Source organism: Talpa europaea, assembly GCF_964194135.1.
Source record: "Talpa europaea genome assembly, chromosome: 14".
In the NCBI taxonomy this organism is placed as follows: Eukaryota; Metazoa; Chordata; class Mammalia; order Eulipotyphla; family Talpidae; genus Talpa; species Talpa europaea.
Window position 1 is genome coordinate 81,522,506 of NC_140082.1, and position 25,941 is coordinate 81,548,446.

General features: G+C 45.7%; 1 protein-coding gene across 1 annotated transcript in view; it reads left to right on the plus strand.

The window, feature by feature from the left end:
• Positions 1-21,965: 21,965 nt before the first annotated feature.
• Positions 21,966-25,941, plus strand: part of ADAMTS17 (ADAM metallopeptidase with thrombospondin type 1 motif 17) — a gene marked incomplete at both ends in the record, with an annotated part of 237,322 nt that continues 233,346 nt past the window's right edge. The window contains 2 exons of the mRNA XM_084254463.1: positions 21,966-22,044; positions 22,404-22,774. Coding sequence (XP_084110589.1) covers positions 21,966-22,044; positions 22,404-22,774 — 450 coding nt within the window. The remainder of the gene's footprint in view (positions 22,045-22,403; positions 22,775-25,941) is intronic.

Consider the following 25,941-nt stretch of genomic DNA (forward strand, 5'->3'; position numbering starts at 1 on the left):
ACAACCCAGATGTCCATCAAATGGTGAATGCATAAATAAAATAGGGTACAGCCACATAATGGGGTACCCTTTGACAATAAAACGATGGCATTGATATATTCCACAACATGGGCCAACGCTGAAAACATGCTATGTCAAAAAAAAAAAAAAAAAGGTCATCCCCTTTACAGAAATGTCCAGAAAAGGCAAATCTATGGAAACAGAATTTACACCGTCAGGGTGGGGTGACAAGGAGGGATAGAGAGTGACAGCTAATGGTTACAGGGTTTCTTTCACCAGGACAAAGATATTCTAAAGTTAGGTGTGGTCATGTTACAGAACCAAGCCAGAAGAGTATGTCCTTTGCCCTCTAGGGAAAAATTTAGCAGAAAGCACCACTCGGTGTAGGTGAGCCACGCAAGGCTTCGTGCATGAGGAGCCGGTGCTGGAAAGGAGGGCTTAGCCTGGCTCTGGGATGGGGCTTAGGAGGAGACACTTCAAGGGCAGGTGCAGGAGGAGGGCAGCGTCACAGCTTGTCCTGGGCTGGGCGCGCCAGGGCTTGCGCGGACAGGCTACACTCCAGCTGCACCTGTGGGCTCTCAGCCTCCTCGCTCCCGGAGGTTGTGAGATAATCACTGGTCAGAAGCTAAAGCTCTTTGACATGGCGCCTCATGGTCAGTGTGGTGGCCAAATGGTTAGGACAGGGCTTGTGGTCCGTGACTCAGCCCACCTGTTCAAACAGGACTTGGGGCAACTCCTCTGCGGGCTGGTAATTTCTTTGCTGTCTCAGGGATGGATGCACAATCCTGTGAATGCACTTAAAAAATTGGTTTGTAAACTTTAAGAATGAGAGCCTCCCTGGTGGTGCAGGTGGTTGAGCCCAGCGCTGTGAAGCTGTCTGCAGCCTCTGCAGCGCCAGATGGATCCCCGCCGGCCTCGGAGCAACCCACATGGCGAGCAGACCTCTCCTGTCTCGCCCTCTGCTCCCCTCAGCAGTGTATTTCAGTCAGTCTGCCTGTTCTGTTCCCAGCTCTGTCTCTGGTGAATTTTCTACCCTCCTGTGCATCTGGCCTATACCCTGGTTGTTGTATAAATAAATATTTTAAAAATAAACTTTAAGAATGAATTTTATGGTGTGTGAGTTCTATCTCCATAAGGCTATCAAAAATAAATGGTAATAACTTTAGACAATGAAAGAAGAAATAGCAATGAAAATGAACAGCCATGAGTGTATGCAAAATGATGTGTGTGTGGATGAGTTTCATAAACACATGGTTTAAATCAAAGAAGTCAGATACAAACAGTGTCATTGCATCCCTGTAGAGTTCAAGAATCAGCAAAATTAAACCATAGTGTTAGGTGCAGTGGGGTTACTGAGATGATGCCAAGGCATTTGTTTGTTTAAATCTGAATGGTGATTATCCAGGTTTTCACCTTGCAGTGGGCCCTTATTTTAGAGGGGTACTATTTCCCCACCCCCACTTACAGGCAGCTGCACTTTAGCTATGGGAAGTAGGGGTGGAGCTGAGAAACCAGGTGAAGCCATAGGTGGGCTGAAGGCAGGTGTGCTCGGTGTCTCTTGCTCCCCAGGTTTTCACTGGTACTGCTGGGCAGGAGACATGGCAGGAGACAGTTGGCAGAGACAATGGAGCAATCATCTCGATTTGTACTTTGGTTCTGCTCCTTTTGCCCCAGGTTTGCCTAAACCCCTTCTTGCTGCTGTTCCCCCAGAAGGTGCCCTAGACTGTGCTGAGCTTTCATCAAGCAGCGGCCCTGCTTTGGGCCAAACCAGTTTGGCTGGGCATTTGCTTACAAGGGGATGAGTAATTTTGAGTGTTTTATTGGGAAATGTTTATTAGGAATATCCCTTTTCTTCTCTGCTCTCTCCATGTACACTAATTCTATTAAAAATTTATCACACTAGAGTCTGCCAACATCTTTAGGGGCTGAATGGCGGGACCCCTTTTTAGAGCATCATCCCTTAGATTTTGGGTCCCTGGGTACCTCACAGTCACATGCTAACGATTGAGCCATATGTTTATGCTTTCCACATTTTTCCACAGGTGGCTTATATTTTAATAAAGATTTTAAAAGGGTATGATAAGCAAGTGTTCCTTAGAAAATGACCCAGTCCTCACTGGACTCCATGACGATTTCACATTCCTAGATAATAACTTAACACCTAGGAATGTGATGGGAAGATATTGACAGAAAAGTGCCTCCCTCCTCAGGCTGCTGGCCCAGGAGCCTCTGAACTTCCATGTGGGCCATTGGAGATCCTGACTGCACAGTCACATCTGGGCAGCTGTGCTGGTTCTGGGACAGGCAGGTCTGTGCAAGACACAGCCAACCGGTTGGCTCTCTGGACAGCAACCAGCCTGCTTGTTCTAGGCTGGGCTATCATGCAAAGTCCCCTGTGCTACCAAGATGCTGCATGTTCCACTAAGGGTAGCAGGACAAAGTCATTTCTCACCTAACGCAACTTTCAGGGGTTCTGAGCAAGGAAAGGCTGTGATAAGCCCAGATGTTTTGGAGTTGGCCGACACCCTAAATTTTAGCTTAGAACAGGAAGTTGGCCAGGTTCCACTTGTCTTTTGCCAAAACCTCTCTCACTTTCACTTGAGGGGAAATTTCATTGAGAAACTTGGGGTATTGTGGAGCCCAAGGTCAGTGTCTTCTCAGACATGTCACTATTTCCACTTTGTCCCCAAGGTTGTGGTACAGTCAGAAGCCAGAAGTTGCTGGGTTACCTATACCCTACTCCCCAGAGGCTCTGCTCCTCAACACCAGGTGGGTAGCCTGGAGTCTCTGAAGTTCCCATTAAAATGTGTGTGATGTGTCAAGAGCACAGTGTCTCATTGTGATTAATCCTATTGTTCAATCCCAGATTTGACAGACCTCAGGATGCATATGCTCTTTTGTATTTTGGCATCTCTGGGGCTGGGGCGCCTTTGAAAGCCAGTGCAGCCTGCAACCCTATCATCCACGCAGGGGCAGTGACATACATCTCCCTGCACCCCAAAGCCTTGTAGTGCCCCTGGTGACTTGAGGGACGGCAGCAAACCTTTGTTGTGTTAGTCAGTGAGCTATTTAGGGACCGTTGCATCCCTTCTTATCTTCTTTATTTTCCTGAAAATCTTTTGTTGACCTTTTCTATCAACATAAAGAAATCTAAGGATCAAAGTCCCACGTGTCAGCAGTTTGGAAGAACTATTAAACCTTTGAGAAACGCTCTATCATCAACCCTCCTGGGGGCCCAGATAATATTGGAGGGGGGGACCAGGAAGGACTTTGAGGGGAGAGAGCAGGAATCAATGACCCTGAATTAGAAAGTAATGCAGAATAGCTTGATACTAAACAAGGGGATGGTTTAGATCAATAACTCAACCCATTAACTTTCCTGGTGATATGAATATATATATGAGTACTTTTAAGAATTATATAAAATTCAAAGAAATAATAGTATTACACAAATAGTGTAATAGTATTACACAAATTACTCATGAGTCTTGTATTCAATAACTTCTTAGATTCAAAGGAATACTAACTGTGTGCACAATTAGACAATTGCAATACAATAAACCCTTAAAGATCTAAATGGATCACTGCTTATTCACATTGGTAGAGAGCTATCCAGAAAGAAATCAAGTAGACAGTTGTAGATAGTGCTTTGTGAAGGAACTTAAAGTTCCCAGCAATCATCTGATTTATTTTAACTTCTTATTTTGACATGATTTTTGATTTCAGAAAAAGTTGCATGAACATTACAAAGAATATCCATCTTTATACAAAGAATATCAATATCAACATTACAAAGAATATCAATCATGCCCCAAATGTTAGCATGATACTACATGTGCTTTATTATTCTCTCCATTATGCTTTATATTTGTATAATTGTAAAGTACCATTTATTTCATAGTGTTTTTATATTTTATTATATACAATTTTATTATATATAATTAATATATAATTTTATTAAATTTCATATTAAGTAAATAAACTTCGGATGCTGTTTATTTCATCATTCTTTCATATTTATTTGTTTCCAGTATTTTGTATGTATAAGCCTTGCTGTAAAGTTGGTCTTGTGCTTATGTATTTTTATGTTTCGGGTGCTTTATTTTTAGGGTTACTTCTAGAACTGGGATAAGGTCAAAAAGAAAACAGGCAGTAGTTTTGTTTGATATTTCCAAATTCCTTTCTGTAAGGGTTCTAGCATGTTGCATTCCTATTAACAATGTGTGTCTATTTCCATACAATCTCCATAAAAGATCTGTCTTTGCTCAAGTTTTGCCATCTTTGATGGATAAGAAACGAGACTCAGGTTGTGAAAGCTGTATACCTCTTAGAATGAAGGAATTTGAATGTCTTTATATGTGAAGAACCATTTTTATGGTAAATTAGTTCTGTCTTTGTCCATTTTTACATCAAGTTTTTGCTTTCTTATCAGTTCTATGTCTGTAATATATGCTGCAAATATTTTCCTTAAGTTTATCCGCTTTCTTCTGACTTTATGGACTTTTTTTTAGCTTGAAAAAGCCTTTTTATTTTATGTAGTTAAACTTACCAATCTTTTCTTTTACAGCATCTGGATATTTTCTTCTAGAACTTACATTTTTGTTTTGATTTTTTTTTTTTTTACATTTAGATCCATTTGAAGCTCATTCTTGTATATGGAGTGAGGTATGGATCCAATTTTATATTTTTCCAAATGACTAACAGTTGTCTTAACATCATTTATTAAAACATCATCCATTTTGCCACAGTGATTTGAGACGCCATCTTTACCATTTACAAAATAAATTTCCAAATGTCTGTAGGTCTATTTCAAGCTTTTCTACTTTATTCCGCTGATCTAATTTTCTATTTATGCACCAGTACCAAACTGTTTTAATTATAAAGACTTCATGATATATTTGAATTTCTGGGAGGATGTCTGTCCTCATTGCTTTCCTTTTTTTTCCCTGCATTTTTTTTCTTTTCTGTCTATTCCTGAAAGCTTATTTTCCCATATTAATGTTAGTGTCCATTTTTCAATTTCTACAAACAATTATTGGTATTTTGATGTGACTTCATCAGGTTTAAAAATGAACTTGGGGAGAACTGACATCTTTATGGTGTTGAGTCATCCTATTAAAAAAATCAAGTGGTGCCTTTTCATTCGTTCAAGTCTTCTTTGAGGTCTTTCTGGAATTTTAAATGTTTTCCTTATGTAGACTTTGTGCATTTCTTATTCAGTTTAACCCTTAAGTACTTTATCTTGTGTCAATATAGAGAAGTACAATTTCTTTAATGAATGGCTTACTTTTTGGGGTGGTGGTCGAAGGAGCAGAACGTCCTTTGCTTGGAGCTTCTTGCTTTTCTTTCAGATCCCTAATATCTCTCCTTTTGCTTTTCCTCCATCCACCCCCCAGTTACCACACAGTCATCCAAGGGAACCTCTCCTTTTCCATTGTTCTTTCTAGAAGCAATCCCTCTTTAAGTAAATGCTCTCATCTGCCAGACTTGCTTCAAGATTTTCACACTTGGTGGATTTTGGCTTTCTGGAAATGATTTTAGATAATCTTTTTTTATTATTTTATTATTGAAGTACCATTGTTTTACATTTTTAAAAAAAAGATTTATTTATTTATTTATTTATTTATTTATTTATACAAGCACTGGGTACAGTCATAAGCACGGGAGGTTGAGAGGATTCACCAGAGCCAGAGTGGGGAGCAGAGCAGGCAGACTGATGAAGTTCACTGCTGAGGGGAGCAGCGGGTGGCAGGAGAGGTCTGCGCGCCATGTGGGACCCTTGCCAGAGGCTGGGATTGAACCGCTGCTGCAGAGGCTGCAGGCAGCTTCGCAGCCCAGTGCTCAACCGCTGCGCCACAGGGGAGGCCCTGTTTTACATATTTGTTAATAGTTTGACAGTAGGGGATTCTCCGCCCCCAGCAGCCATAGTCCATAGTGGTTGTGCTTGTCTCCCCACTTCTCAGCCCTTCCCCCTGTCTCTCCAGATTTCAGATCCATCTTCCCATTCTGTACGGTTTGATCTTTTATTTCTTTTCAAGCAGGATGGTCCACTGGATTTAGTGTTTTCTACTTAAAAGATTAGAAGTCTGGGCATTTTCTGTCTTCCAAATGTTCAGAATACAATTATTATTCCCATTGTTTTATATATTACTTTTTGGAGCAGCTGTTGGCAGATTTGCCTTATGCAGTTGCCATCCCTTCGCTTCCTGACTCTTTTGCTTTTAAAGAAGAAACTGAAACTCAGGAACAGTCACTGTTCAGAGGTGCCCAGCTGAGTGTGGGAGAGCTGGGCACTGGGAGCAGGGAAGGACTTGACCCCAGAGCTTTCCTGTTTTACCTTGCAAAGCTTGTAATACCTCAGTCATCTCAATTGCCATAAAACTTATTTGAAAATAAAATTCAAATTTACGTATTCCCAGCATCTTCTATTTGAAGAAAACCCTGCTATAGGAAGCGCAGCTAAATGGAAAGCCTGGACAATCTCCAAACTTCTCTCTATAAAAAAAGTCCCTTGCAGCTTCTCTTCAAAGGCCCATATTCCCAGTGCACTTGAAGCACAATTCAGTCAGCAAGAATCCAGTCTCCATGCTATTTGTTTTTCTAAAAGTCAACAATGATTACTCGGGGATGCATATATAGGTAGATGGAACATGAGAAGCAGCAAGAACAATGCATGCAAGAATCCAAAGTCTTCTTCAACCTCTGGGTGGGAAGGAAGGTCCATCTACTTGGGAACCACAGGACTAGGGCTTCTAAGGTTCTGGTGATGTTCCATCCCTTACCCTGGGATGGGTTCAAGGGTCTTCAATTTAGCAGAATTTGTTGAATGTGCATATATATATATTATGTATTCTTCTGTATGCCTGGTTCCATATGCAGTATAAAATTAAAGAGGGCAAGAATGAGTGACTAGAGGTTCTCCACCTGGGTGTGTGCTTTAAGCCAGGGAGTCCAGCCATTTTTGCTATAACCTGGGAATCACTGCAGCTGCACCATAGATGTGAAGTGCAAAGAGAGGCTGGGATTCTGGCAGGGGTGACAGGGAAGGTTACACTGTACCCCCTCCCAGAAAGGACCTCAGCCTGAGGTAGCAAAGTGGAAAAGGGAATGAATGATGGCTGGGTTTTGACCCTTGATTCTGTTAAATGGGTCATGGCAGGGATCTCATTTTACCTGTCTCTAAAAGGAAAAAAAAAAATCTGGAGCAATGGAATACACCAAGTCAAGTTATGGGATTCGGGTCATTTGGAAACAACGAAGGGTGGCTCAAGAACACAGTAGTCAGTGTGGTCACGGTAACTAGAGCTCTCGGGGGCACTGCCTGGCTGGGTCCTGTCTTTGGTCGCTGGGGAAAACTCTCCTGGGGAGGCTGCCTTTGAAGCACTCCCTGGGGGCCAGGCTAATAGGACCCAGCTTTGCTCAAGAGGCAGCTGGGTGGGGCCGCAGGAGTTTGAGGAGACCCCACACCCTCCCCTCCACCCCAAGACTGTGAAGGGGAAGAGGGTCAGGGCTGCTGAGAATCCCCACCAGGGCCCCTTGCCACTCCACGCCCCACCCCCTCCACCGAGGGGCCCAGGGCGACTCCTCTTCTGCTGGCCCCTGGCAAAGGGAAGAAAAGAAGATGAAGGTGGGAATTTAGCCACGACTTGGGTCCAATCCAGCCTTGAGGGCCCATCTGCAGTCGGTCCGGGGAGACCCAGATGCCCAGTGCTTTCCCTGATCCACACTTTGCGCAACTTTGTGGCCTGGACCAGAGGGTCCCTGGGGAGGAATAAAGCAGAGGAAACCAAGAAATCAAGTCTGAGGGAAGAGAGAGAGACAAAGGGATGGATTTCCCCCCTTCTGTTCTTGGCAACAACCCCAGAGGCTCCAGGGAAGGGGAATTTGATAACCATGTAACTTCACCCCGAGATAGCGCAGGCATTGTCTGGCCCCCGGCCAAGGGCCTGTTTGCGCGCAGAACTGCATGCGAAGGGCTTCTACCAAATCCATTTATCTTTCAACCTGGTGTGTGTATCTGTCCGCCCCCAACCCCCTTCTCCCCTTCTTTATTTTCCTTCCTCCCTCTCTTTAATTTTCTTTTTTTCTCTCTCTTCCTCCGGAGTCAGCAGATGCAATTTCCTCGCACTCTTTCTACTGGCATGGGTAGTTCACCAAAAGCCCTTCTTTCATTCTCTTCTATAATTTTCTCCTATCCCCCCTCACCCCCGCTAGAAAAATGTGATCTGCATTTTTATTGTAAGTCTTTCCAGTTCACTTTCTGTCTCAAAATGTACTGCTTGGGGTTGTAATTACATAAAAGTGTTGTTGAAACATGGTCCCATTATTTGCATTTTAAATTCAACATGCGTTTGAAATGACTTACTGAGCTACAGTTGACATGCACCAAATGCGTGATACTTACAGAGCACTGCTTGATGAGTGTTGGCATGTTTACGGGTACACCCGTGTTTACGGATACAATCAAGATAGTTCCCATATCTGTAACCCCCTCAGTTTCCTCTGGTCCCTTTGCAATTCCTTCTCCATATACTTCTCTGCTTCCTGACAAGGACCACAGATTTCTTTGCATTTTCTAGAGTTTTATATAATAGAATCATGTGCATGTGTTGGGGGAGGGGACTTCCTCCATTCATTAATTACTTTCCCGTTCATTCACATTGTGAAATCAAATAAGCTGCCATCAGCAGTCTGGGGCATTAAAAAAAAAAAAAAAAAGCATCATGGATGGTGCTGGAAGGGATCATGCTCAACGAAATGAGCCAGAAAGAAAGAGAAAAATACCGGATGGTCTCACTCATAGCAGGAATTTAGAAAACTTAAATAAGGGACCAGGAAAATAAATAACTAGAAGAAAGTGAAAATCAAAATCAACAAAAAACTATGAACCAGAGACATTCTCTAGGGGGTGAGGGGCGGGGAGGGGAGGGATTGGGGTCAAAATAAGAGAGTCGCAATTGTATGGGGAATATAAAAATAAAATTTATAATAATAATAAAAAAAAAATCTACAGAGACCAGAGTCAGCTAATACAGAGAGTTGGTTGTGAGGATGCCCTGTTGGCTTCCTGGAAAACCCAGCACATCATAATTCCAAACCCCTGCACTAGGTTGCTGCTGCTGGAGCGTTTCACTAGACCCACACAGGTCCACAAAAGACATGCTTTGAGATAAAGACTTTATGACCTGGTTCTTGCCTTTCCCACGTATAGATTTCATCTGACTACAGAGATAAGGACCCCCTAAGTGGGTCCCTGCTACCTCTTATCTTTACAGAAGGATGCTGGACAATTACAAGATACTGGCTTCTAAAACAAATACTGTTAAAGAATAATTAATGCGACCTTTCTATTGTCTGTAGCCTGCCATTTACAATGGTATATAAGCTGTAACCTGACCTCAGGAGAGGGGGGTGCGGCCGACCTAATTCTTTACTGGGCCAGCCCTCGCTTTTGATACTGAAAGTAAAGCTCCTTTACTAACCTTTTCCCGTTACAGTGTTGATTATATTTTTAATTAACAGTATTGTCATATGTAATCAATAGTTCATTCTTGTTTGTTGTCAAGTAGTATTTCATTATACACTTCATATACCACTGTCTGTTGCATGTTTTCTACAATTTGATTATCAGTTCACCTGTTGATGGATGTGGGATCCTTCTAGCTTTTGAAATAGCTTTTGAAATGAAATCAAAGAAATGAAACCGTCACAATTATTCAAGTAAAAGTATTTTTATGGATATACAATTTTTACTAAAGAGTGGAATGGCTGAGTTGAGGTATGTTTAACTTCCAAAGAAATTGCCAAGGAGTCCTATTCCAGGATGACAACGTAAGAGGCTTCTGAAGTGACTGTCTTCTGTGGACACTCAGAATCTGCAGTCACACACAGAGCAATCCTTCCTGAGAGACATGCAGAAACTACCCGAGCAAATTCTACATGCCAGGTGAGAACAAACAAGAAAATACCTGCACTTCCAGGGGAAGGAAAGGCCGAGACATAGTCTTACTGTCACCCCCCCTCAGGTACAGGTCTTAAATCAGGAGGGCACTCAACCCCCAGCTTCTCCTGCACAGCAGAGGGTTCAGACCCAACATCTAGTGCCCCAACTTTTAAGGGCTGAGGGATGGGCTCCTGAAACACCTAATTGTGAAAGCTAACAAGGTTTGTGTCCGAGAAACCAAACCAGACGAAAGCAAACAAACAAATGATTCTGAAAGGGTGAGCACCTTCCCCCTCCCGCTGCACCCCTGCCTCAAGATTCCCTGTGGAGGGAGCCCACAGAAATGCCTGCCTCCAGGTCTGTCCCTAAAGAGGCCCATTTGCAATGTGCCTCCAGCACCACCCAGGTCATCAGTGTCTCCCTGGAAGGAGCTTTTGTGCATGTTGGCTGCCACGGGCTTTTGTGTCTGCTGCTCAGAGGAGGCACCCTTGACGGCCTGACTCTGGTGGCCACTGGGGCTTGCATTCACGGGGTCTCCCAAGACTGTGGCAAACAAGGAAACTTCTTAACTAGCTATCCCCCCAGGACTCTCTGCAGAGGGGGCAGACAGAAACACCCAGGCTTCTCCTGAAAGAAGTCTCCTTGCTGACTGAATTGGCTAGCTGCATGACAGTCCAGCTTCCAGTCAGCCTGCATCAAAGTGCTGACTGAGGGCCACCCCTTTGGGACTCTTACAGGTCTTGGCACATCCTCAACCACTAGAAGCCACTACGAACAAAGAAGGAGGGGAGAGTGAAAATGAAGAGCTTTGGTGTTCCTTCAGAGCTGTATCCACTTAAAATGGACTTCCACATGGAAAAAGAAAGCAACAACTTTTGTTGTTGTCATTGTTTTAATATATGACACTCTTTTTTTAAAAAAATATTTATTTATTCATGCATACAAGAACCGAGGTACAGACCAGAGTATGGGGGGAGAGGATTCACCAGAGACAGAGTGGGTAGCAGAACAGGCTGATGTACTGAAATACACTGCTGAGGGGAGCAGCGGTCGAGACAAGAGAGGTCTGCTGTGCCATGTGGGTAGCAACCTGACCGGCTGGGGATCGAACTTGTGCTGCAGAGCTGCAGATAGCTTTATAGGTTGGGTCTTAATCCCATGCACCACCAGGGAGGCCCAGAAAGCAACAATGTATGGGTACACAGAGAGGAACTCACAGAGGTTTGAAGTTAGTCATAAGATGCTACAAAATTAAATAGGGTTTTAAAATTCTCATCTGTATTATTAGAATAGCCTAACTAATATAAACTAGATTACTTATTGCTTTACTTTACCTATTGTCTCCTAACCACTTGAAAGGACTACTGACGCACTTTATCTTTAGTAAATCTATTAATATAGAATAAATGTCAAGTCTATATTAAAAAAAAATCAGTCATAATATATTGCTGTGAAACAGCCTGTGGATTTTGCCCACCATTATTCCAAGCCCCACATTGCTGCTTCTGCCACAGGGAGAAACCAGACCAGCATGTCTTTAAAAGATAAAAGTTATCTCCTACTTCTTGCATTCCTCACAGATAGCTGCTTCTGTTCATGGAGATAACTATCCCATGAATGTAAACCATGCATTCCTGTAAACATAGATGTTAGAAAATTACCATATGCCCACTTCTAGAACAAAAGCATTGTTACATTAGTGGGATTTTTTTATTATAACCAGTCCACCTGGTATACAAACAAGAACCAATCTTGGGAGTTATTGGGGGAAATCAGCTAATCAGAACTGTCTCTGTGGGTCTGTTTCCCTTGAATAGTCCTCATCCTTGACTCTGTAAGGTAAAAATCCTTTTCTTCTTATGTTGTGACAATTATTTTTTCAGTTGACTCGTAAGACATTTTATGTAAGCCTCATGGTACACACAACAAAAACCTATGGTAGATAAACAAAAGAGAAATGATCTATTACAAAATCTAAGTGTGTCTGTGTGTGTGTGTGTGATTATAAAAACAAACAAACAAACCTAAAAAAAAAAAATAGAGCCATCAAATCACAAAGTCAGAGAGCAAGAGAAGATGAAACAAAGAAATTACAAAATAGCCAGAAAACAGTTAAGAAACTGGCATTAGTAGTATATATCTATTTCTAATTACTTTAAATGTGAATGGACTAAATTATCCAGTCAAAAGACAGTGAATAAATCAATAAACTAGCAAGACCCAGCAATAGTCAAGTTTCACTTAATGACATTTTGGCCAAGGACAGACTATCTATACCATGACGGTCCCAGTAGTCTGTACCATGTAGTTCAGGTTTATGTAATTACACTCTATGATGTCCACACAACAATAAAATCATTGAAGGATTTCTAATCTCCATCATTAAGCAATGCATGCATATGCTGTCGTATTTGTTTATACGGTCCATAAACATAATCCCGTGCATGTAATGTGCAAGACTCTCCAAAGACTTTGTTTCCATTTCCAAAGGTTGTCTGAATTTTAAGCTAAAAATCAAGTTCAAGTTCAAAAGGCAGATAACCTAGTTCAGCTTCCCTTTGACAGGTGAGAAACTGGAGGATCACAGAAGAGAAAACACCAGCCTGGACTCAGTAGTAAGAGACAGACTCACTGCGCAGTATATAATCCCTTCACAGACAAGTCAAACTTTCTTTTTTCTTCTGTTTAACCCTTTAATGATGGAGTGTATGGCTTTGAGATTGGGTCAGTTCCCAGATCCACCACTGGACAGCACCATGCCCATTTCTCCTGGCACTGTTGCTTCACCTGTAGAATGTGGCCAGTAAGAACACCCACATCAAAGGGCCATGGAAAGGCCTTTGCTCTTTGTTTCCAGCTTTTAGAGGCACGCGTTGAGGGTCATGACTGCCACAGAGAAAGCCATGAAGCAGGAAAGAGGCAGGACCCTTGTATATCCATTATAGCTTTGGGGTCCAGAAGAAAATTACTAGACTTTGTTATCATTACACTTTCATCCTTACCGTGGGACTCTCTCTCCAGGGGCATGTGTGAGAAATGGTCAGTAACTTATCAAGTCATCTTGGATAAGTCAGCAACATTTTTTAGCTCTCTTTCCCCATCTAGTCATGAGATATAATAGTTTCTCCATCATAGCCTTATTGTAAGAATTAAGTATATTATAGTGCACATTATCTTCTTTAGTTGAAAAAGAAAAGGCAACATATATAATTAAATGGAAACACACTGGGATTTTTTTTTAAATATATTTTTTCAAAGTACTATATTCAATAGTTTAAGAAGGCAAATGATAAAGAAATTTCTGAAATGTGAAACAGTGACACCTGACCCCAACCTCTCTGACCCCAACCTCATTCCTTTTAGTTATTTCTGGTTTTAATTCCTAGGGCTTCATTCCTATTATTAAAAGCCATTCTTATACCAATATTTTTTATATGTCAGGATTAGATCTATTAATTGATTTTCTGCTCTAATAGATAAAGACCTCACTTTTACCACATTCTGATCTCACTATAAGTGATTTTATCGGTTACCTACGTGCATTCATTTATCGGTTACCTATGTACTTTCTAAAAGTACATGTATAAGTTTATTTTTAATTTTTTCAACAATAGGCAATAACTTCTAGTTGCCCACTTTGCAAGATGACCTGCTTGCTTGACTTTCTCCATTGTTTCTAACCTTCCATCTCTCCTGCGCAGTTACCTGTTCTTTTAGTTTCGCATTGGCAAGGGCGACAACTTTTTTAGTTGGTTCTGCAGCCACAGTGATATATTCCGGCATTTCTTTCTGATTAATTCAAGCAATTGAAACTCACAGTGTTTTTTTTTAAGATTGATTTTTTATTTAAATTTCATTTTTATATTCCCCATACAATTACAACCCCCTTATCTTGACCCCAATCCCTCCTTTGCCCGCCCCCCCACCCCCCATAGTGTGTCTCTGGTTCATAGTTGTTTGTTGATTTTGATATTTTCTTTCTTATAGTTATTCTTTTTCCTGGTCCCTTATTTAAGAAACTCATAGTGTTTGGATTATGGCTATGTAAACTTTGTTCTCTGCAAGATGAGTACATATTATGAGTATATTTCCTTCTTATAGCTTGTATCACTTTTTTTTTAGTGTTTCTGCTTACCTGCTAGGTACAGGTACTCCCACATTCTTTCTGGTAGTGCCAAACATATGAAGCCATGGATTCAAACATTCACATTCATTGCTTCCCAGTCAAGGCAGACACTAGCATCTGGGCCTGGATGAAGGCTTGGTAGAGAGGCCATGAACAGGGACCAACCAGTGGCACTGGGTAGATGTAATCACCTCACTTGCTCTGCAGGGTACTTTTGGGTACATTGCACTCCTAATGGCCACCTTCTGCAGGCACCATCGAATGAATGTTTCATACAAACCTTTCCTATATCTTGGAGTTAATGTTAGTATGTGTTGTGAATTTGTCAGCTACTACTATGTAACATAGTCCCTTAAAACTTAGTGGCTTAAAATATAAACTGTAACTTATTTCATCTTCATCTTTCGAGGGTCACAGGTCTATCAGAGCACAGCTGGGGATGGACTGTTATGCTTTTGGGGGAAGACTCTAGAGGGCTGGGGCTGAAATCATCTGCAGATATGACTAAAGCTGGACAATCTGTTTCCAAAGTGATGCACGTGACTAGTTACTTGGTTCTGACCAGTTAGTTTCCTTTACTTGGGCTTTTGCACAGGGATGCTTCAGTGTCCTCATGACATGGCCACTGGCTTCCACCAAAGTAAGTGAGGAGAGAGAAAGACAGAGAGACAGAAAAAGAGAAAATGAAATCCAAAATCACTCCCAGTACATCCTATTCATTAGAAGCAGTCTGCAAGTCTAGCACACTTTAGAAATAGAAGGATTAGGGGCCTCCCCAGTGGCACAGTGGTTGAGCGCTGGGTTGCGAAGCTGCCCGCAGCCTCTGCAGGGTCTGGTTCGACCCCCGGCTGCTCCCCGGCCACCGGAGGAGGGTCCCACATGGCACGCAGACCTCTCCTGCCGCCCGCTGCTCCCCTCAGCAGTGTACTTCGGTCCTTCTGCCTGTTCTGCTCCCCGCTCTGGCTCTGGTGAATTCTCTCACCCTCCCGCGCTTCAGACTGTACCCAGTGCTTGTATAAATAAATAAATGAATGAATAAATAAATTAATTAATTAATTTAAAAAATTATGTATTATATAGAAATAGGGGTATTGGTTTCCATCTATTGAAGGGAAGAGGGTCATATAAGCAGATAAGTTTTAAGACCAAAACAGAATCTAACTTAGGTGTTGTCCAAGTTCATAGCCAGCCGCCCAGTACCACACAGTGACTAGGCCCCTTCGCCCTCCCAGCGTGAGCCACCGCCACTTGCATTTATTGAAAGCAAATACAAACTTGGGTCTGTTGTGCTTTTCCAGCCTGTACCGGCATTACATTGCAGCCTAGTCTATCAGACAAGCTGCTTTCCTTGAGCAGAGGAAGAGCTGGGAGAGGAAAACTCTGGAACCCTGCAGGGCCAAGACCGAATGGCGAGAGAGGCATCAAAGGAAGAAAGGCATATTGCAGAACCACGAAGGATCTTCTTTAGGAGCAGACTGTGAGTCTAGCACACTTTCCTCAACTCTCCTCAGTGGGGAGAAGTGGTTTGGGATGTCAGATTTGATCTTCTATCAAGTTCCCCTCCCACTAATTCAGACAGAGGAGGGCTGCACGTGTTGCTGCCTGTTTGGGAAGTACCTCCAGAGCTCCTCTCCCCAGAAGAATCTGAAGATGGAATTATCTTTCCAACTGGCATGGGGACATCGAAGGTCACCCTTTGATGGTCCAAGGTGGTGACACTCTCTGGGGGAAAGGCAGAGTCCAGATGTGGAAAAGTGTAGGACTGAGGAGGCCTCGGGAGCTTCTCTGATTGAACAAGTAACAGACTAGGAAACCAGGTTCAGGGGAGAAATAACCTGAATGTGTTCTGCAATCTGACCGCAGGGACTTGACTGGCCCAGCAGGAATGAGGATAATGGGAATTTCCAGAAAGTGGACATATCCAGAGTCAAGCAGGACTGGCTCCCTGGGTCTGGTGCATCTATCCCAGGGGAAGCGGCGGCTGCCAGCGTCCTGCAACCAGGGAGAGCTTGGCAAGACTCACTCAGGGAGTTAGTATGCTCACCAGCATCCAGGTTGAACAGGAAAAGGGGGAATTACAAATCAGAAAAGCCTGACCTGGAGCAAGGAGGGAGCTGGGGCTCTCATTGCACATACCTGGTCTACTTTAGGAAGACAGGACTGAGGCTGGGCGCCGCCTGCTGGAGGGGACAGGACAGCTCATTGGTCTCCTGGGAGGAGGGTGGATTGCCTCAAGGGGAGGTTGTCATGGCGAAATCCCCTTGCTGACCCTCTCTCCTCTTCATCCCGCCAGTGCCTCGGGCTCCTGACAGCAAGAGCAGGTTGGTGGAGGGGTGCTTCTTCCACCTCCAAAGAGATCACATGGACACATGGGTCTTGGCATCTGGACACACCAATCCCCAACGCAAGAAGAGTCCTGAGGGAGGACGATTAAAGGGGTGAATTTATTTTGAGCACTTGCAGTCTTCTGCATTCTGCTGTCTGGTTCTGCAGTCCTTTCTTCTTTTCTCCCTCTTTCTATCTTATAGTCCAAAAGTTTACTTTTGCTTTATTTAATTTGTTTTCTTTATCTCCCACACAGGAGTGAAATCATACTGTTTGTCTTCTTTCTCCATCTGACTCATTTACCTAAGGACAATCCCCTCTGGGTCCTTTCATGTTGCAAATGGTAGGATTTTCCTTTTCCTTTAGCTGAGTAGCAGTCCATTGTGTACATACACCCCAAGTCCTTTATCAAGCACCCCTCAGTGGTCCTGTTTCTAAGTGTGGGCTTTGAACATGGAGGTTCGTGGCAGAGTCTGAGTGTCTGCTTCTACTGATGACAATGGTCACGCAGACACCCAAGGAGGACTATCAGAGGTGAAGCAGCAAAGAGAAGTCAAGACAGGCCATCTAGCCAGCTGCCGGGAGTCAGTTCCAGACAATGTAGCTTGAAAAGATCAGAGCCCACCAGACCAGGGCTGATGAACAAGCTGAAAGTTGAGGAGCTTTGTCAGCTGTGAGAGCAACAAATTCTTTTCACCCTGTGCAGGGGTGAGCTTATATCAGATTCAGGCTGCACTGCCCCCATCTACTTCCTTCTCTTATATCTAATCTTCCCTTAAATCCTTACTTCTCTATTCATGGAATGGGATTAAGCCCTTCTGCCCTTCCAAAAAATTAAGATAAGGCAATTTACTTATTAAGATGAAATGAGACTATAGCAAATGGCAATGATTTCTTTATTTAAGCATTTTTTTATTGTGGGAAAGTGTACATAACAAAATTTATAATTTTAACCATTTTTAAACCTACGTGTCAGCGACAGTAAGTAATTCCCATCATTGTGTGATCATCACCACTGTCCATCTCCAGAGCATTTTCATCTTTCCATACTGAATCTTTGTACCCCAGTTCCTAGTAATCACCACCACCACCACCAGTTCCTAGTAATCACCAAGCCACTTTCTATCTCTGTGAATTTGTCTACTTTACATAATTCATGTAAGTACAATGACACAGGATTTGTCTTTTTTGACTGACTTATTTCACTTAGCATAATGTCTACCTTTGGGTATAGATCCAGAAGTTGGGCCACTGGATTATAGGTTAGTTCTAGTTTTAATTTTTGAGGACTCCTTACATTGTTTTTCAGAATGCCTGCACAGATTTTGATTCCCACCAGCAGAGCACAAGATTCCCTTTCCCTATACCTTTGCCAACACTTGTTATCTCTTGTCTTTTTGATAATTAATAGCCATTCTAACAGGTATGAAGTAATATCTCATGATTTTGATTTGAATTTCCCTGATGGTTAGTGATGTTGAGTATTATTCATGTTCGCGAAATGGCCACCTGACGTGGCCATTTATATGTCTTCTTTGTAAAAATGTCTATTCAAGTCCTTTGTTATTTTAAATAAAATTATTGTTTTTTTCCATATTATATAGGTCATATAAGTTCCCTATATATTTTAAATATTAACCCCCTTATCAGATATACGGTTTGCAAATATTTTCTCCCATTCCATGGGATGCCATTGTTTTGTTTGCTATGTAGAAATGTTTAGATTTGATATAGTCCCACTTCTTGATTTTTCATTTTGTTGCTTGAGCATTTGGTGTCATCTAAAAAAATTATTGCCAAGACCAATGTGAAGGAGCTTTCCCCCTATGTTTTCTTCTATAATTTCTTCGGGTATAGTTTTACAGTTAAAGTCTTTATTTTGAGTTCACTTTTGTGAATGCTGTAAGCTAGGGGTCCAATTTTATTCTTTTGCATGTGGATATCCAGTTTTCCAACACCTTGTATTGGAAAGACTATCCTTTCCTGTTTTTGGCTCTGTTGTCAAATGTTAGTTGCTCTTATATGCACGAGTTTATTTCTGGGCTTCAAATTCTGTTCAAGTGGTCTACCTTTTTTTATGCCAGTTCCATATTGTTTTGATAAGGATAGCTTTATGATATAGCTTGAGATCAGAAAGTGTGGTGCTTCCAACTTTGTTCTACTCTCTTAAGATTGCTTTGGCTATTTAGAGTTTTTGTGGCTTTATGCACATTTTAGGATTTTTTTTCTATTTCTGTGAAAAATGCCATTGGGATTTTGGTATGGATTATATTGAATTAATAGATTTTTTGGGGAGAGAGGCTTAATTCTTTTATGGTGATGGATGAACAAAATGATGAGGGGTAAGGGAATTCAGATTCCTCCGGGCCAAACTAAAACCATTAGTGGGTCTGTCTCTCAGCCTACTTTTATATTCTGTTTTTTGTTATTGGGGCTAAAAGTCTGCAACTCACAGCCACCAATTCCCTTATGTTTCCCCTTAGGTTCTACCCCAAAGAGGTACGGGCACAATATCAGATGGCAGACATAGTCTAAGTGCAGCAGTTGCTGGAAGTTGCTGGCATGGCAATGGGCATGATGCCCTGGTCATGGTTGCACCTCCAGCATGGCTGCACCAACTGTGACAATGTCTTCCTTTAGCAGTGGAAGCAGGCATAGAGCTAGAATGCAACCCAGAGGCAGGGTCAGCATAAAATCACTGAACTTACTCTTCCAGCCCTTCCCAATGTTTGTAATCAATTCTCTTTATTAAATCTCCTCTGCTTGAAATACTTAGAATGGTACCAGTTGTCCCAGCTGGAACCTGACGTAGCATCCTTTCATGCAACTTGATGTAAAAAGAACACTAAACTTTAAAAATGTTTGCTGTGTATCCTTCCAGACTTTTCTCTATGGTTTTATCAATCTAATGATTTCACATGTGTGTTTACATGAGGATTATCATTTTATATACATTATTCTTCAACTTGACTTTTAAAAGATTTTGACAACAGGGCTTGGAGTTCTCCCCAGATTGTTTAGAGATGAGATTACTTCGTTGCTTTAAATTGATGCTTAGTGTGCTATCAGCCCTCTATCAAAAGATGGACATTTGGATTTTCACCTTTTTTTTTTTTTTTTTTTTTTTTGCTCTTCATAAGTGCAGTGGTGAACATCCTTGCCCATGTGCCAGTGTTTCTCTGGGACAGTTACCTCGAGTGGAATTGCAGTGCTGTATTAGGTACATTTTTTACTTTACCAGGTTTGCCTAGTTCTTTAAAGTGGGAATGCCAGTTTGCATTCCCACCCAGGGGCAGCTGACTCTCCTCTCCAACACTTGCTGTTTCCAAACTTGTTCGTTTGGGTCAGTCTTGTTTTCGCTGGCATGCCCTCTGCAGACTCACACATTTGAGCATCATCTGAGAGACTGACAATGACAACTTCGGGCTGACTCCAAAGGCAGCAGTTACTATTCTTGCAGATCTTCGAGGCACCTTTATTTGGCCAACAAAGCTGCACCAAGGTCAGTATGATTTCTTGTGCCACCAGAAGCTGCTGATCAGGACACAGTTGAGGGAGGAAAGAAGCACTGAGCCTGACCACAAACAGGACTGGTGTGGAGACTTCTAGCAAGGAACTGTGGGTGAGTGCAGTCCCTGGAGCAGTGGCTGAATCTGCAGCCTCCTGAGGCCAGCTCCAGGGGAAGGCAGGGACCCAATACAGCAGAAAAGGATTCTATCAGTCACACCCTGGGGACACCCAGAGCGGCAAATTTGCCCTAGAGAGTTTGGTGGGCTTTACAGACAGCGACTCCATGTCCACTCCCAGATTAATTAAATGTCATGAGATTTGGGTGGTGTTCACCTCAACTCTGGTTACCTCCTAGTGACATGCAATTCTGTGACACATATTAGATAGATCCTGGGGCCCCAAACAGAGTCCAGTAGGAGTGCATGAACCTCTCTGCTTTGAGAAATAGGAAGCAGGTAGGACAGGGAAGAGCCTGGAGAGACCTGAGAATGGTTATGCTTGGGATCATTTTTTTTTTTTCAGATGGGTCTTCCTCCCCCCCTAAAAATTTATTTATTTGTTTGTTTGTTTGTTTGTTTGTTTATGCAAGAACTGGGGTACAGGTCAGATTCTCGGGAGGGTGAGAGGATTCACCAGAGACAGAGTGGGGAACAGAACAGGCAGAGTGATGAAACACACTGCTGAGGGGAGCAGCGGGAGAGACAGGAGAGGTCTGCTGCGCCATGTGGGATCCTCGCCAGCCAGGCCGGGATCGAACTTACACTGCAGAGGCTGTGGACAGCTTCCCAGCGCTGTGCTCAACTGCCTGTGCCACCAGGGGAGGCCTGATTGGGTTCATTTTGTTTGGTTTTTGTTTTCCTCAAGAACCTGCAAAGAATTTTCTTGCAGGTGGGAAAAGAATCAGCTCACTCTTGCTGGAAGGCTTGGCTGGGAGTGCAAACTTTGCCACCCCATGCCTGTTTCCCCACAGTAAAACCTGGCTAATAGGCCCTCCTGCCGCCGGGAGGGCTCTTGTTAGTGAGCAGCAGCTGGCTGGAAGTCAGAGCCACAAGTTCTAGCTCCTGCTCTGACAGAAACTTACATAAGCTCCTTAGGGTCTCTCTCCTTCAGTTTCTCAATCTGTAAGCAGATGTGATCTCCTCTTTCACTGCCTTCCATGAGGAGAACAGAAGGGGTGAAGGGTAAGATAAGACACCACAGAGAAACCTTCAGGTGCAAACTCAGGTGTGCGAGAAAGTGGCCTGGGGGGTCTTTCCAGTGACACTCAACCCACCTGGTTTTACTTCAGATGCTGGGAGACCAAATTTTTTTTTTTTTTTTAAGATTTATTTATTTATGACTACAAGAACTGGGTATAGGCCAGAGGTGGGGGGGCAGAGGAGGAGGTGAGAGGATTCACCAGAGATAGAGTGGGGAACAGAACAGGCAGACTGACTGAAACACACTGCTGAGGGGAGCAGTGGGCGGGACAGGAGAGGTCTGCTGCGCCATGTGGGTAGCTCCCTGGCCAGCCGGGGAATCGAACTCGTGCTGCAGAGGCTGCGGCCAGCATCATAGGTTGCGTCTTAACCCCTTGCGCCACCAGGGAGGCCCTGAGAGACCAAGCCTTATGACTGAAACCGGTGCCCCGACCGCCTCTGGCCTGCGCTCGCGGGCAGCTGGGCAGCAGGGTGGGGAAGGCTCTCCCGAGCCCGCAGAGCAGCCCTTGTCCCGCGGGGTCCTCCAGGGTCGCTGCGTCCCAGTCGGCTCCCGCGCGCCACCTGCCGTCTCCTCCTCGCCACTGCCCAGAAACCACGTGTAAGAAAGTGCTTACAACCTAACTACGCACCCTGGTGTCGCCCCGTCCCCACCAATAGCGGCGCGGGAGGCGGGGCAGGGGAGGGCGGGTGTCCAATCACCTCCAGGATCCCGGGAAGGGGGCGGGGCTCGGGCTTCTCCACGTTGGGTTTGTCCGCAGCGCTAATTACTTTTTCCGAGGGCCGGCGGGCTGCACTCCGGCTGGCGCCGCCGCCTCGCGCGCTGCTGCTCCGCGGTGACGGGCCGGGCTGCTCCTCCAGTACCATGTGCGACGGCGCCCTGCTGCCCCCGCTCGCGCTGCCCCTGCTGCTGCTGCTGCTGTGGGGACTGGACCCGGGCACAGGTAGCGCCCCCTCCGCGGGCGCCCCTGCGGCCCCCGCGCCCCTCGCGCCCCTGCGCCCTGCGCTCCCGCGGCACCGGCGCCGGCCGGGGACGCCGGTCGGTCCCGCGGCGGCCGCTGACAGCCCCGGGCGCGCGCGGGGACGGAGCTCCGGGCGGCGCGGGCGGCCCTCCGGAGCTCGCCGGGCTGCGCGGGGCCCGGGCGGAGCTCGGGCCGACGTGGAGGCGCCGGGGCGAGGGAGGCGAGGGGCGCCGTGTCCGGCTGGCGCGGCGCGCCCAGCCCTGGACCTGCGCGCGGGAGGCGGCCGGCGGGCGGGCGGGCGGCGGCCCCGCGGCGCTCACGCGTGTCCTCTCTCCCCGCAGCTGTCGGCGACTCGGCGGCCGACGTGGAGGTGGTGCTCCCGCGGCGGGTGCGCCCCGACGACGTGCACCTGCCGCCGCTGCCCGGCGCCCCGGGGCCCAGACGGCGCCGGCGTCTCCGCGCGCCCCTCGCCGCCCCGCGCGTGCGGCCCGGCGAGCGCGCCCTGCTGCTGCACCTGCCGGCCTTCGGGCGCGACCTGTACCTGCAGCTGCGCCGCGACCTGCGCTTCCTGGCCCGCGGCTTCGAGGTGGAGGACGCGGGCGCCACCGCGCGCCGCGGACGCCCCGCCGACCTGTGCTTCTACTCCGGCCGCGTACTCGGCCACCCCGGCTCCCTGGTCTCGCTCAGCGCTTGCGGCGCCGCCGGCGGCCTGGTACTGCCTGCGCCCCCTCCGGGTCGGTCGGTCTCGGCGCCAGGGTGGGCCCTGGGAGGGCTGGCGTGAGGGTGGGGGTTCCTCGGAGGGACGTTCGCCTCCCGGGGATGCTCTGCCTCAGGTCTGAGAGAACCCCCCCCTCTTCCAGCCCTGACCTTCCTTCCGCAGTGCCTGTGAACATGGGGGGTGGGAGGGGAAGCATCTGTGTGTTCGGTGCCTTCCATCAGTTGTGGAGCCTCACCGTGTGCCGGGCCAGTCCCCATCTGGGGTTGCAGGTGGGGTCCATTGCAGCCCCCAGGGGAGCACAGGGCCAGGGATTAAACCTGTCAGGCCCCAGGCCAGAGAGGGGCACTTTGTCCAGGTGCAGGGAGAACACTGCTTGCATTTGCACAGGTGTGCATGGGTGCTCGTCACGGGGAGCACCTCTGTGTGTTGCTCATTTATTCTTGGATGTGGGGACAGGTGATTGGCATTCTCCCTTCTGTGCTTTTGAGTTTTTCTGTACTTGGAAAAGGAAGTCTGGAGGGGTCACCTGACAGGTCACTAATCTGCTCTTCTTAGTTAAAAGATAAGAACCAGGTGAGGTAGGGTGCTCATATCCTTGTTCTCTCATCCCACAGGCAGGCCTTTGCCTGACATCGGCAACACCTGCCATCCTCAGCCAGGCCTGACAGGTGCTTGCATAGGTGAGAAGATGCTCTCCCTGCCCCCCAGACTCTGCAGCTGTGGTTGGAGTGCTCCATGCCCTGCTGCATTTGAAGCACCTGCGATAGATGATCTGCAGGGCGGGAGAGGTTCTTTTCACCCCTGTCCTGCCGGTGCTTACACTTGGTCACTGGGTTGGTGCCCCATCACTTTTCAGCTTCTGCATCATGCCCCCCAGGCATGCACATGGCTGGCAGATGGGCTGCCCCCAGTAAAGCCTGGTATCAGCTCAGCTATTGAAATAGCAGGGTTGCCTGGCTCCTGGGAAAAGTGTCTGATATTTTACAAGTCTCTCCTTCCCAAGCCCAAGAAGCTTCTGCCCCACCTCCATCTTATCTTATTCCACCATCAAGAATTCTTTTGCCCTTACCCATGTGTTCTGCAGCAAGTCACCCAGAATCCACAGCAAAGTCAGAATGCCTGGGGTGCAAGTTTGTATGTTGAGACTTCTCCATTCCTTCCATCAGAAGGGACTTGGGCCAATTTCCTAAGATTGGTCTTGACCAGTGGCCCTTTCAGAACTTTGTGTCCTGATCAGAATGTGAGCAACTTTTGCTTGGCTGGGAAAATCGACTTCTTTGGTTAAGCAAGGAAAATGGACCATGGCGGGGGCTGGGAGAGGCTAATGTGGAACAGGGCAGGGAATGTGGGCTGCGGGTGAGGAGACTTAAGTGGGAGCGAGGAAGGCTCAGATCACTGCAGGACTGGGGTCAAGGCTGTATCATGTTCTGGGAGGGACTGGAAGGCCCGCATCATTTTTCCTGTTTTTGCCAAAGTGTTTAAAGTCTAGGCCACATCGCTGTACTGTACATGGAAACATCTGAATCCCATTTGCTGCGGTTTAGTGAGTTTCTGTAGAGGTCAGAGTTTATACTTCTTGGTGTAAAGTTTCCAGCGAGGAGCTATCTGTGAAGGAGCCAAGGGTGGAAATCTGGATAACATTGATTTAAAGTCCCCACAGAGTAGGTGCCGGGCGCTCTCACAGATGGCATCTGAGCCTTGACCCAGTTCCCTCAGTCCTCTGGTGTTTGGAGAAGACCGTCCTTCCCTTTGACACCATGTGAGGGCGCTGTGCTTTAGATAAAGGAACCAGGCCAAGAGGCTGAGTTCAGCGTGTGCCAGCTGCGGTGGACCTGTGAGTCTTGAGAGGTTAAATTCCTGCTTGAGCAGACACTCCTGCTGTTTAGTCTGCCTTGTTCATCCCTTCGTGTGAGCTGGACGTTGCACTCACGTCTTCTAAGAACACTCTCTAGAAGAAGGGCTGGAGGCTGTGGGGCAGCCTGGTGACCTGGAGGGGAGCTGTTGGGCTCTTCCCAGGTGGTCCTGGGAAGCTGAGAGAAAAGAAAGAGAAGGAGCTTAGGCTAGGCCAGCTTGCTTTGTAGCCACCTTACTTTGACTTGGGTTCTCAAATGTGCTTGAGACCATTCAGGTGGGTGGTGATGTGTGGGTCACTTTGACCATGGGGAAGTGCTGTGAAGTGAGATATGGTGCGCGTGCGCGCATGTGTGAGTATGTGCATGCATGCATGTGTGTGTGTATACAGGCTCAACTACAAGGTATAGGAGAGGAGTAAAGCCAAGTAGATTGGTGGCCACAGGTGGGGCCATTCGAAAGCCTCCTACGTCTTAGGAATCATGCACAACAAGGAATTTGCCAGCTTTTTCTGTAAGGAACCGAATAGTAAGTATGTCAGACTCTGTAGGCCATAGGAAACCACTCAAACACTGCCCTTTTCATGTAAAAGCAGCCAGAGACAGTAAATAAACAGATGGATGTGGCTGTGTACAATAAAACTTTATTCCATTCTTGACTAGCAATTAAATCTTGCTGTCGCTAATGTCTCCAAAGGGCTTAGTAGCGAGAAATAGGAGCAGGAAGTGCTCTGCCTACCCCCCCTTGGGTGGAATCGTGCTCTCTGTAGAGACGTTTGGCATCTGTTTAAAGGAGACACGTGATTAGAACAGGTCATTACTTAAGTCTTCACAGGGCGTGAAGAGTGGGCCTCTTGCCTCGTGTTGCTCCCGTCATGCTTGAGAGAGTGGGCGGAGGGGTGGGCCTGGTGGTTCCCTCTCTGTCGTATCTTGGAAAGCTGTGCAAGCTGTACTTTTTGGGTCTTCAAAGCCCAGAGCTCAACTATTAATTGTTTTTTGTTTATGCTACTTCATCTTATTTATATTTCACAAAATCCTTAGACATAATGCAGGTTTTTGGAAGAGTTCCTATAACCGGATTATTTCATAGCAACTATATAATGACAGAGCACTGAACTTTGAGGAAGGTATTTTCCACAAGCAAAGAATTTATTTAATTTCAGATTAGCTGCTTCTGGTGAACAGGATCAGATCATGGAAGGACTTGGAACCTGAGTAAGCTTCACTGGGCAGAGTTGGCTTGGGCATGAGATGGAACTTCAAGGGATAGCATGCCAGCCTCTGGAAGACTCTGTGCTATTTGTGCTGAGT